This window comes from Phalaenopsis equestris, unplaced genomic scaffold (assembly GCF_001263595.1).
Source record: "Phalaenopsis equestris unplaced genomic scaffold, ASM126359v1 Scaffold001057, whole genome shotgun sequence".
In the NCBI taxonomy this organism is placed as follows: domain Eukaryota; kingdom Viridiplantae; phylum Streptophyta; class Magnoliopsida; order Asparagales; family Orchidaceae; genus Phalaenopsis; species Phalaenopsis equestris.
Genome location: NW_018165496.1, coordinates 286871 through 300009, shown reverse-complemented (window position 1 = coordinate 300009; position 13139 = coordinate 286871). Strand labels below are relative to the sequence as shown.

At 34.7% G+C, this 13139-nt stretch overlaps 1 protein-coding gene across 1 annotated transcript in view; it reads right to left on the bottom strand.

The window, feature by feature from the left end:
* Positions 1-6768, bottom strand: part of LOC110032911 (zinc finger CCCH domain-containing protein 24) — a 36540-nt gene extending 29772 nt beyond the window's left edge. The window contains exons 1-10 of the mRNA XM_020736697.1: positions 6130-6768; positions 5887-5979; positions 5489-5776; positions 5249-5321; positions 4388-4520; positions 4156-4309; positions 3903-3986; positions 3531-3653; positions 2083-2253; positions 1873-2007 (exon numbers count right to left, since the gene is read on the bottom strand). Of these exons, the coding sequence (XP_020592356.1) occupies positions 1873-2007; positions 2083-2253; positions 3531-3653; positions 3903-3986; positions 4156-4309; positions 4388-4520; positions 5249-5321; positions 5489-5776; positions 5887-5979; positions 6130-6675 (1800 nt within the window). The 5' untranslated portion in view covers positions 6676-6768. The remainder of the gene's footprint in view (positions 1-1872; positions 2008-2082; positions 2254-3530; positions 3654-3902; positions 3987-4155; positions 4310-4387; positions 4521-5248; positions 5322-5488; positions 5777-5886; positions 5980-6129) is intronic.
* Between the last annotated feature and the right edge of the window lie 6371 nt (positions 6769-13139).

The following is a 13139-nucleotide window of genomic DNA, read 5'->3' as shown; positions in this document are numbered from 1 at the left end:
AGAATTGGATGAAGCCCAGCAAAAGCAACACCACGGGAGGATCCTGCCAGAGTACCTTGAAGATCATGACACCAAAGACAGACTGTCATTTCAAAAGGTGGCACCGAAGGAGAGAAATACAGGGGTCTGTCCCAAGGGCAACTTCAAGGACGACACAGAGGCAGGGTGCAGGAAAAGAGAGCAAATGAATTATGTTTCTAATGTGATAAAAAGTGTATCTCATACGACTATTTTAAGGATCGCACGCTCCAAGTACTTTTAGTTTGTGAGGAGATAGCTAGTGAAGAATCAGACGAATAAGCACTAAAGGGAGAGGAGCACTTACACCTGAATTTAGCGAAGGTGTCCCTCAACTCAAGGGTAAGATTTACTTCAAATCACACCATAAAGGCGGGGACAGATTGGGGAGCATCCGGTAGTGGTGTTGGCAGACAATGAGGCCACTCACAACATCTTAAATCGGATCGTGGACTAGTTGAGGTTGAAGTTAATAGATATGAAAAGTTTTGGGGTTGTGATGCAGACAGGGAAGGTGGAGAGAAGTTGAGGAATTTTTAGGGGATTTGTGTTGACACTACAAGACATACAGGTGATGGAGGACTTCCTTCCACTGGACTTGGAAATGACTGATGTGGTTTTAGAGATAAAACAGCTACAGATGATCGATAAGACAATGGTGGATTGGAAATCCATGACCGTGGAGATTAGTGTGGAGGGGACGAAGGTGGTTCTTGGCAGTGACACTAGTTTGTGCAAGACCATCATGTCATCGGATCCATCGAAGGTGGCGACTATATTGGAGGGATCACTACCTAAGACCTAGAAGAGGTTGAGAAAGTTTATAGGATTTAAATGATACTACCGGAAGTTCGTAATGGGTGATAATTTGATTGTAAGGTCGTGGACAAAGAAATTGAAGAAAGATAATTTTAAGTGGGAGAAAGTGATGATCCAGACATTTGAAATGTTAAAGAAGATCATGATGAGTGTACCAGTGTTGACGACAAGAACCAGACTGAAGACAATTTATAAACGTGAGCCACACGACTTGATCCAGTAGCATTTTTTCCCATCTTGAGGATAAAGTGTCTTTTTGTTAGGGGAGTATTGTTACGTTAGTGCCTAAGAGCAATTTTGTCTTTAGTAACTAAAGACAATTTAGTATTTTATTATTAAAAGCTAATATGTTTAGGGTTAAGATTATGCAGAAGATTATTGTCTTGAGTTTTAGAGTTAGGGTCTGAGGAGAATTTTTCTACCTCTCGAATTGTGAGATTTGAGTGAGATCGCCTACTTATGTATTCATGTTGTATTGTTTTATGTTTGCAAAAATATTATGTCCTAATTTCTGTGGAAAATTTGTCTTGGATAGAGGATTAAAAGGTAAATATTAAACTACAACTAAGCCATTATGCTAATATTGACATGAGTTAGGAGTGGTAAAAATGTTCTTGATAGAGACATTAATTGTAATGAAAATAAAAATGTCAAAATGAATGTTTGACCAAAAATAGGAATCATAAAGTTAGGAAAGATTGTATAAGAGAGATGAATGAATGAGAATTAGGTAATTGAAAAAGATTTAGATAGTTTGAACATACACAACAAAGAGTGACACATGCACCCATTAGACAAGTAGACAAAGTTAATATCAAATAATTATGAAGGAAAATGAGAGGCCTCAAAATATTAGTTGATCATTTCAGGCAGTGTTAAATAGAAATGGATAAAACAGAGAATTCATAAAGCCAAAACCAATTAATTAGGATAAGGTTAATGATGATAATGAAGAAGATATAATTTAAAAAGCATGCAAAAGTGCAAAATAAAATTAAGTTCGCTTAATAATGAAAAAATAAATCAGGCAGTTACCATTCCAACTCGATGAGCCAAAGTAAGGCCTATAGTTCCGGTACCACAGCAAATGTCAAACAGTATTGTATCAGGACTTAACTCCGCCCAATTACCAGCAAGGGAATATAATTTCTCGGCAGCAAGAGTGTTAACCTGCAATCTATAAGCCATCAAAATAATGAATATTTGAATTATCAATTAAAATTTTAAGATAATAATTATTCTAACTTGAAAAAATGCTGTTGGTGATATGGAAAATCGAAGATTGCTGATATAGTCATGAATTCTCGCTTCAGCAGTGCTTGTTGCTCCTGAATCACTGCCGTCATCCACCTTGGGTAATTGCAATGTTATCAATGGGCAATTAGAAGGGGCAACATTTGATATTCCCCTGTGGTCCTGAATGATAAGGTTAAGCTTGTAACATCTATATTCACTTTTCAAACAAGGTAAGATTTACATCAATACCACTGAAGTCCTTTGTAATTGCATATCTAACACCTATACTTCAATTTTTACACCTTACCTATAAATGAAAAGGTGTAATTCACTTTTTAAAAGTTAAAATAGTGCTATATTTTATGTGTTTTGAAAGATTTTGGGCGGTATGAATGTAAAAATGAAAATTTTAGGTGTTAGATATGTAAATACAAAAAAACTGGGTGGTATGTATGTAATGCTCCTTCAAACAAACCATTAAAACAAATAATAAAGCCATTAAGTTAGGAAGATGCAGCATGTTGCTCAAGCATTAAAATAACCCCGCTCACAAAGTTACATGTAAGTCCTCAGGCATATATGCATGCATTTTTCATGAGCATGATTTTACTGCTACCAAATTAGAAGCATTCAAAGTACACAGTTTTCAGGATATATCAAGGTAAACTACAAATTGCGCCATAAATATTTGGTATATCAAAAGATAGCAAAAGCTCAAATTATCTATTGCACGACCTCAAAATTCAAAAGAAGTTTAAACATATTAGTGTAAATTCGATATGTAAGATATTCATAGTAATTGCTTTTAAGTTAAAAAGCTGCATAATCCCTAACTAGTCCGGGACGAAGAGATCAATTCTTTATCCAGCTTATTAACTGCATCGAACCAAGAAATTGTAACTCTTCAGAAACATAAAAAGACCAACTCCACCTAAAGACAAAGACTTAAGATTAAATATATAAAGGAAATAACATGTTACGCTAACACAACTTTTCCAAGATTGGATAGAGTCCAACCCATGAAAAGAAACAACGTAGGTTCCAAACAGACCGAGAGCTCTCATGTAGTTGTAATAATACAAAAAAAAAAAAAAGACTGATAATCCCATGTAGCAATAATACTTTGGGTACCGCCAAAGAAATAAGTGATAAAGGGGTCCAAACATATGGCCAAACACTAATAAGTTGCTAAGTTCAGAATTCCCTTAATCTCATTCTGAAGAGTTGAAAGGAAAGCAAATTTGACGCAAATCACAGTACACTTTCATAAATCAAGGATATAAAACAAACTATTTAATTTAGATAAGAGGTTCACGTGGATATTACATAACAGAACTAACTATAAGTGATTAGAAGGACACTACCAATCTGCCCATGTCAGACAAGAACATAGGAGAGTCAAAACTTAGTCATTAAAGAAATTATTGAACATTTATTTTCATTACTACAAACTGCACCTGCACTACTATTGCTGTGAGAGGCAGGGGAGGTGAACAAGCAGCTGCTCCATGCACTAAAGCATGTGCCATTCTATTAAATTCGCCTCTGATTTGTTCTTCTTCGTGACCCAACGAACAAACCTGAAATTGGTTAGACAAACTATAGCAAATTAACTATTGAAAAAAAACAAGTGTGATACTGAAATTACATACTGAACAAGGCTCGATTCACACCAAATAAAGCTTTATTTAACATGCTTAAGCAACGATTTCTGGAAAATTGTCAAATCATACATATTCTCTAACAATGATTGTTTTAGAATTGAATCAAAAAACTAAAGATATAGCACCAATCCCCATAAATGAAAAAGTATTTTCAACAAAACATACCTGTACAATAAGCATGACCTCCGCAATTTCATTAACTACACTTCCATTAAGAGCCACTGGACTAGGGCATCTTCCCTCTCTAACCTACACAGCGAGGGCTTCAAATGATAATTCTTCTCACAAGGTTTTAGGTGAAAAGAAGAATGGGACCAAAAATAATTCTCCAAATATCATAACTTGTAAGAAGAAAAATATATTCATATTAATAGTAGAATAGGTGCAACCAATCAGCAAGATATAATCCTCATTTTACCGTAAATTGCCGCCAAAACCCAATATTGTCGATTCTATTCCAAACAGGCAGTTCAGAAGTCTGAAGGAAATCTTGAAAAAGCAAAGCATATTTGCAAGATATTCTTGAGACATTTGGACAGCTGCCAGGTTCTTCTACTGCTGTGACCCCCTCTCTGAAACTCAACAAAATTAGTCAGTAGCAGCAAAATTATTTGTTCTTTTCCCCTACAAATGATTTTTTGTCTGACAACCTGAAATTCCCAAGCATAAAGCCCACAGTCACTTTACCCTCTAAAGAACATCCAACTGAAAACTCGCACTTATTCCGATAACCATCGACCAGTGGAGATTCCATTATTCCTTCAAGTTTGCACGGAAGACCTCCTGCATTCGCACACAAGTGGCACTAAAACTCAGTAGAAACTCTAGGAAAATACTAAATACCATGAGGTCAAAAACACAAGCATGAAAAACATAGATTTTGCAAACTGGGAACAAGTAAATGTCAACAATAAGGATGGTAAAGGCAAGACCTTTCTGGTCATTATTCAGCAATGTTCACTTTTTTCTGCAACAAGAGGGTGCAAATAACAAATTCAACAGGGTGTTGTGTGCCTCACAGAACAGAGGCACAATATGAATTGAGGGAAATCAAACTTTTGATATGCTAATACAAATTCCACAGAAGCACCCAGAAAGTACAGTTTTGAACATGAAAAAACATTTGATATTATGGTGGCAACATAAATTCCAGATATACATGTTATATCAGATCAAGAGGGCAACTAGAACCAACTATATTGCAATTTTGGAAATAGAAGTAAGCCAAACATATGATAAAGTGGGCAATCAAATATATAACTAGTTTGAGTTACAAAATACTCCCAAAACTTCTGAAAAAGAGAAATAATTATTTAAATAAATTGGGGATGAAACAATCATCGTTCAAGATAAGCAAGTAAGAGTTAAGAGTCTTGCTAATGAGAGTCGCGTTAGAAGAAAATCAGTAACTAAATGACTTTCTCCTAAAAGGCTGCCAAAAAAATTAGAGGATAGGCAACAATTAATAAGAGAAAAACACCAAAAAAGCTCCTTAATCCCATCAAACTCACCAATTTCATGAGATTTCAAAATCCAATCTGGAACAGGAACTGCATCTGGACAAGCCTTGCGTGCATGGCGCGTCTAAAAGAAAGAGGAAGAACCGCTTAATTGATACTAACATTTAATATATCACATCTTAGAAGCAATTTTTAGAAACTCAGCATAACTTTTCTTAGCAATAAAGAAATGTGGGAGGAAATATGGCACAACCATTTAACCAACCAATAGAATTACAATGCTTTCCTTACAAGTCGTTTAAGTGTTTGAAGCAATGAATTCCTCTTGTGCTCTAGTTGATCACTGTAGGACATTTGAGCGAGAGGGGTAACTACATCACAAACAGCTTTAGCCTTTGCAACAATACCTTCTTCATTTGAAGAGCCAAAAGCAGCATTATTCCCTGAGGCAAGAAAAGAGTCATCTTCATTACGTGTGCTGCACATAGTGATTTCCATTGTTTGCTTCTTTTTCTGAGATCTGCATACTGCATCAGCAACCTTTACTTGTTTACTATTAAGAGGATTTACCTTCAAAACCTGTATTTTTTTAACAAAGGTAAGATTGGGGAAGTAATATGGAATGCTCACAAAGCAAACTTTAGATGAAAGAAGCAAGAAGTTATGGGCGGCATCACAAAAGAAGATACCTCAATAGCACTTATAATCTGTTCACCATCATCAAAACTCACAAAACCTACATTCATTCCTTTCTTCTTTTTGACTCTTTTATAAGAAATTCCCTGCAAATAAATTTAAAAAAAAACAAAAATTCGCTCAGAAATAGATACGATCAGAATCAAAATTACTGATTTGTGCACGATAAACTAAAACCAATGCCTTAGCTCAACCGAAGTGGGTAAAAACACAAAACCAGGAGACGGAGAACTTGCCTGACCATCAAGGAAGCTCTTAAGATTTTCCAAAGCCCAACTTTTAGGGAGACCTATCAAGCACTTGTCAAGTCTGTTCAAATCAACGGTAGCATATTCGTATTCCTCGGTTACGCTCGAGACATTGTCGCCATCGTTGGCCTTGATAAGTTTCTTAGCTCTTTCAGATGTCGGATCCCAAGATTTATCGGGACGAGGCCGAAGCTCGGCCTCCCCGTGGGCATAGCGGCAGTCGTCGCCGTGCCGGCAGATCCCTCCAGGCGGCCGGCGGAAAAAGGAACAGAGACTTGTCTTCCAGAGAGAATGCAAATCCACTCCTTGCTCTCGCAGCCCACCGGCTTCACCGGAAGAAACTTCACCGGCTTCACCGGAAGGAACAGAGCTCTTTACTTCCTTCTCATCATCATCCTCCTCCAATCTCCTCCGTTTCAATCCGCAACTTCGATCATCGTCTCCGAGCAAAGGGTAGGGAGCATTTGATGGTGGAGGGGTCTGTTCACTTTCGCCTCCAGCCGTCGCCGGATTCTCCTCCGGTGCAATCTCCATCGACGCCGTCCTTGCCTTGCTTACTCGAGCAATCAGAACGATACCCAAAGCCCAAAACCCTAAACCCTTGGTACCGTAATGATAACTCAAAAGGAAAATTAACACAAATAAATGAGCTATTCTTCCAAATAAGTATATAATATTATTTATTTATATTATTTTTATATTAGCTTTTATAGGTATTTAAAGAAATGTTGAATTTATTATTTTTAAAAATTATTTGAGTGATATATTTATGAAAAATAAAAGTTTAGGTATTAGATATGTAAATACATAGCACTTGGGCGGTGCGTAAATGACCCTTAAGAGAGAAGTTGTGAGAAAAACCTTTAAAAGGCAAGAAGTATATATCTTAACCTCAAGAAAGGTTGAACAACAAGGAAGGGAAGCATCTAAATTGGGTGGAAATTATTATTTTTTAATTGATTAATAATAAATTTTATAATCAAGTATTTTAGGTCAAATGAGTGCGCTACTTGAATTCAAGTCAAACACAAGCTTAATTCGAATAAACGAGTTTGAATCAAGCCGAATAGAATGGGTTATTCATGAGCCAAATTTATATAAAAATAAATAAATAAACAAGTATAACACAAAGAAGCCTTGAGCTGACTCAAGCTCAGCTCGTTCACACCCTTACACATACCATTCAACTCCTAAATATTTACATATCTAACATTTGAACTTTAATTTTTTACTTACATTCCACCCGTGTAACATCGCGAACTCCCAGCCATCAAGATATTGTCTGCTTTGGCCTAATAGCTTCACAGGCTTGTCCCATTCGTATAACTTCCCAGGAGGTCACGCATACCAAATGTGCTCCCATACGAGTAAGCTTAAATTTTGAGTTTCGTTTGAAATTCCAATCATTACACTAAAAGGTGTCTCGATGTTTTAGTGTTCAACTTCATTTTACTTAAAGGGTTTCACAATCTCTCTCACTTAAGTAACCGACATTTACATCAATGCTCTAAGCCCATAATCATCCACAAGGCAAATAAGATTATAATGGTTGTCCTTGCTAAGTTAGGATGTGGCTCCCACCATATAGCACTTTGTCTCATACAAGATTCAACTGGTGGCGCTCAAGGCATGACACTTAGTTCTTTTCTTCAACCCGAACTCTCACCCACCAGAATATTGTCTGTTTTGACGTAATGGCCTCATGGTTTTGCTCTGTTAATATAACTTCCAGGAGGTTGCCAATTCCATTAGTGCTCCCTTGTGAGCATCTTTATTATTGAAGTTTCTAATGAATTTTCACTCCTGCACCAAAAAGGTGTCTCTATGTTTAAGAGTTCAAGCTAAAATCATAAACATCGAGATGTCTTTTAGTGTAGCGATCAGAGTTTTGACAAAAATTCAAATTAAGAATGCTCATATAAGAGCATTTTTTAGATGAGTGACCCCCTAGGAAGTTACACCGATGGAGAAAAGTTGTGAGGCTATTAGGCCAATGAGAACAATATATTGATAGATGAGAATGTGAGCACTCATAGGAAAGGTGACTTATAGGTAAGTTACACAAATGGAACAAAATCGTGAGGCCATCAGATCAAAGCAGCATCAAGCCAAAGCGAACAATATCTCGATTGATGAGAGTTCAGGCTGTTGCAAATGGTATATGAAAATTATGATACACAAAAAATATATGTATTTTTAGACTCATATTTTATACTTATTTTTTGTGATGTGATATTTTATACTTATTTTTTGTGATATTGCACTTTAATGGAAGTTATTTTTATGTTTTCTTGCAGGTTGTTGAATTTTAAAACTTAAAGCAAAAATGAAGCAAAAAGGATAAAATTTGGAGCAAAAATGATGAAGTTGAAATTTGTTCAATGCCGATGGCGCCGTTTGACAAGGAGGACGAATTAAATAGCGAGACACTGGCGCCGACGGTGCCAATGTTGGTTCAGCCTCAATTTCTAGAAGATTCGATGAATCTGGATGCATTTTGAAGAGTTTTTGGAGGCATCTATTGAAGAACCGACTTTAGGCTTTATTTGGGGCGAAAATTGATCAGAAAAAAAGACTCTTCTTGTCATTTCATCCCCTCCATTCAACCTTCTACACATCACACATTCTTCCATTTTTCATTCCACAACTATTTAGAGTCCATTGTTCTTATAATTTAGAGTTTTGTGGTGAGATTAAGTGTGAACTCTTCTCTAAGAGTGTTGGAGAAGGAGAAAAGTGGAGATTTCATCTTCCTTCATTTTCTAGAATAGACTACAAGGGATTTGCTTTGAGAAAGATTTTCAGTCAAGTGTTGTTTGTTCATTGGTGTTATATGAACTTTCTTTTATATATGAAATTGGTGTTTTATTGTATTTTTCTCATGAAGTCTGAGTAGCTTACTTTATCTTTCTCCCTACTCTGAGATATGATGAAATGAATAGATAATATGGATGTGCCGATATTAAAATATAAAATAAATTGTGTTGATTTTTCAACTCTGAACTTAATTTAGTTTTCGATCTGGCCAATTGAATTGTTAAAATATGTTGAGAAACATATGATCCAACAAATGGAGTAGAGTTCTACAACAGAGTGAGGATCACATTGGATTTCATGAAGAAAAACTTCGTTCATGGAATTAAGTGCAAATAAATAGGGAAAATACATGGAATTAAGTGCAAATAAATAGGAAAATATACTTTGTTGGGTGTAGAATTGGAAATTTCTAAGGTGACAGACTAAAAATCTCAATTCGGTCTTAGTGTTTAAAAACTAGAGCGAGAGTTAGCCTTCAGGTGAAGGAAGGTGAAGAGAAGTGGGAGCTAGTGGGAGCTCTGGAGTGGGAGCCAGTATCCTTCTATCCTAGCCACAGATTTAAGGACTAAACATGGAATTAACCAATGATTTTCTATAACAATTTATCAGGGTAGAGAATTAAAACTGCTCTTATTTGGCACATTACATAATTGAACTATTTATCTCATCTCATTTTACCAAAACCTCATTGTAGTGGGAAAAATGCTTTTTCACATAAGAAATCTTCATCACATAAACATAGTTTAATTGTTTAGTAGCTACTGTTTAAACTTTGTATTTCAGTTTTTTATTATTTAAATAATTTATTTTTGATAATATCTCAACATTTTTTTTTCAACATTTGAAATTAGTGACAATAATTTCGTATTGATTTTCTGTGAATTTCCTAGTAAATTTATTTTCTAAGCATGAAAAAACTATTAGAACATAAATTTTCAATTAAAGAAGGTCAGGCTTAAATAGAGAGTCTTTTATTACTTGATAACGATACGTCTACTTGCATAGAATCTCAACATTAATCAACATTAATTGCTTAAATTTCTTATTCATAAAATATTGCATCAAGCTTTTGGCACTATTGCATAGCGGAGTCAACTATACAATTTTTACACAACTATATTTTCGGGAATCACATTACACCAGTCTGAAGTTAAGAACCAAGTGTTGTACAAAACAAAGTGCTATGTCATGAAAGTCATCTCCTGAAGCCTGATGGGACAAAGTGCTACATAATGAAGCCATCTTTTACATCTTGATGTATGTAAAATGTGATGTTGTTTATGCTATTTTTATTATACTGTTTGCGTCATTTTTATGCTCATTTTATTTATATTTTATGTATATGGGTAATATACAGGGATAGATCTAGCACTTCAAAGCAATTGAGATAAGTATGGAATGACACCCCAACGCTTAAAAGAGGCGCCCCAATGCCAAATGGACAGCACTACCGTGATAAATATTTCTAGCCTAAAACTCGAGAGCACAACATTGTTGAGCCAAAAGCTAGCGTTGAAACTCTAGAAACCAACGCCCCAATGCTCCCAAAGCTAGTATTGCCACACCTAAAGCCCTAAATTGAAAATTTAGAGTCACAAAAGGCGACGCACGAACCCACCATCATTGCGCCCAACATCAACGATCCTAGGTGGTCACTCACATAGGGTGGGTATGCAATTCAAATGATGGTTTGGATGACGTGGGGGGATAAAATCACGAGAATTATAGTGGCAAAAGAGACTTTGGAGACCTGAAGATAACATAGTGTGTATGTGAGTTTGATTTTATATCGTGCTAAGATAATTGATAGAAATTCAAGGAGATGACTGCATTATAGAAGGAGAATTGGCTTGGAGCAAGAGGGGTTTCAGTCTAAGTTTTTCTTTCCTTTACTTTTATAAACCTTGTTTTTCTATCAATAAATTCTCCTATGTTTTCTTCACAAATGCTTAAGAACTATATTATCATGTTTCCTTAAATTGGTATAGTGAAGTTCTTATTCAGTCCATGTGAAAATCTTAGAATAATTGTATGTTATATTGATGTCTTAACCTTTAATGCTTAATTTACTTTCTTCGTGGTCAGTATAAATTTTAAAATCATTTTTGATATAAGACTATCGGAGGATGACTAGAAGACAAAGTATGCTAACTCATAATTTCTTGTTAGAAAAAAAATATTGTCATTAGAAGATTATAATCACATAGGAGAATGAAGAATCCTGAGAGCCTTTGCAGGGCTAAAGGGGCTTAACCATAATGTGAGATGCTGATGTTATTTGTGCCTTGAATGAGAGTATTGAGTAATTGTCCCTAATTGTTAATATTAATTAGGAGAATTTAGTGTATGAACATATAATTTTCACATAATCCAATGCAAAGAAGCTTTTCTCACTCTATTCTGAATAAAATTTTCTCTAATCGTCAATTGATATTGCTCCTGTCTTGGATGTCAATTACTTAAGTAGAGGAGATCACAAAGCCCCCTAGGTAAAATAAAGTTGAACTCTTAAACATCAAAGTATCTTTTGGTGTTACGTTGGAATTATATAAAAAACTTCAAAGTTAAGTGAGCTCATATAGAAGCACTCCTAGGATGGGTGACCTATTGTAATTTTACATCAATAGGATAAAATTGTGAGGCCGCTAGGCCAAAGTGGATAACATCTCGATAGGAGAGAGTTTGGGTTATTACACCACTTACGCTTGAAAAGATGTATTTCACTTTTTAAAGTTAAAATTGTGATATATTTATGTGAAATGAAAAATTTTAGTGGTATAAATATAAAAATAAAATTTGTGTTAAAAAATAAATTTATAAGAATTAGGTTATATGTATGTAAATATCCCTACTCTACAATATGCCTTTTTAAGGGTATTTATATATGTATCATACATTTCCTATGCATTAATAAATCCATTATCTAAAGCTTGTTATATTTATAACATTTTAGTGTACCAAATTTATATATTACATGTGTATTTCAATTTTAAAAGTTTAGACATAGTGGTATATAAATGAAGTTATGTAAGAGATTTAAGGGATAAACATGCAAATATGTATGTTTAGATTTTAGATACGTAAATACATAAGAATTGAGTGTTATGTATGTAATTGTCTATTAAAATATTAATATAAAATTTAAATGATATATGCCTATTCATTAAAGCTTGGTTGGGATAAGTTTAGCTTTTATTTTTTTTAGCTTAAGAAAAGCCATTTTCACAACCACAAGTTTTAAAATATTTTTTTAGTTAAATGATTTAAAAAAAAATTAAGACAAAATGCAATTAAAAAGTTATAATATTATTTATTTACTATTTTTCTAACACAAAAACATAAAAAAAACTAGCGAATCTTTTTTTAAATTTGTCTTTATACGCTTCATAATAAAACTAGTTAATCATATATCCTCATAATTTATTTATTTGAAAAATATGGACAAGTTTTCTTTAGAATGAAATTACCTTTACCACACTTATAACTTTATTCATTATTTTTTCCCTATTAAAATTATTGAGTGACCATGAAGTCCTACGACCTTTGTCTCCTTTTAGTAAGATTTCTTGATTGAATGTGATAAAAATTCAGTGATGAAGTTGTGATGTGTATAAAATGTGTAGTGTTGTATGGTGTATTTATTGCATTATTTTTGTGTCACTCTTATACTTTTTTATGGGAATTATTAGTATGCAAGCAATATATAGGAAAAATATGGCTTTTTGAGTAATTGAAACAAAAAGGGCCAAGGCAATAGTAAGAGTCCTAATGCCTAGAGAGAGTACAACGACGTCAAACTCAGAACCTCAATTTACACAAAAGACAGAGAAGATGACATCCTATTGACCTCATTTTTGGTGACGTATAGTCTTCCTCTTTGTACTTAGAATCTAGCCATAAGACTATCTCTTTGACTATCCTAGAGAACTATTGACGGGAACCACCCTTTCAGGATTTCAAACCACTTATTAACTCTACTTGGAGCCTCACATGGGTGGTTATAAACCTTCAACACTTGGAAGGTTAGGAACAACATGTAAAGATGCAAGGATGAGTTCCCATAGAATCATGAAGCCTTAGGGACACCCTGTTGACCCTTGGTGGCTTGGGGCATTCCACTTCACACACACATCTTAAATCCCCCCACCGAGGTTCACAGTGCTGCTTAGCCCTGCTGGAAC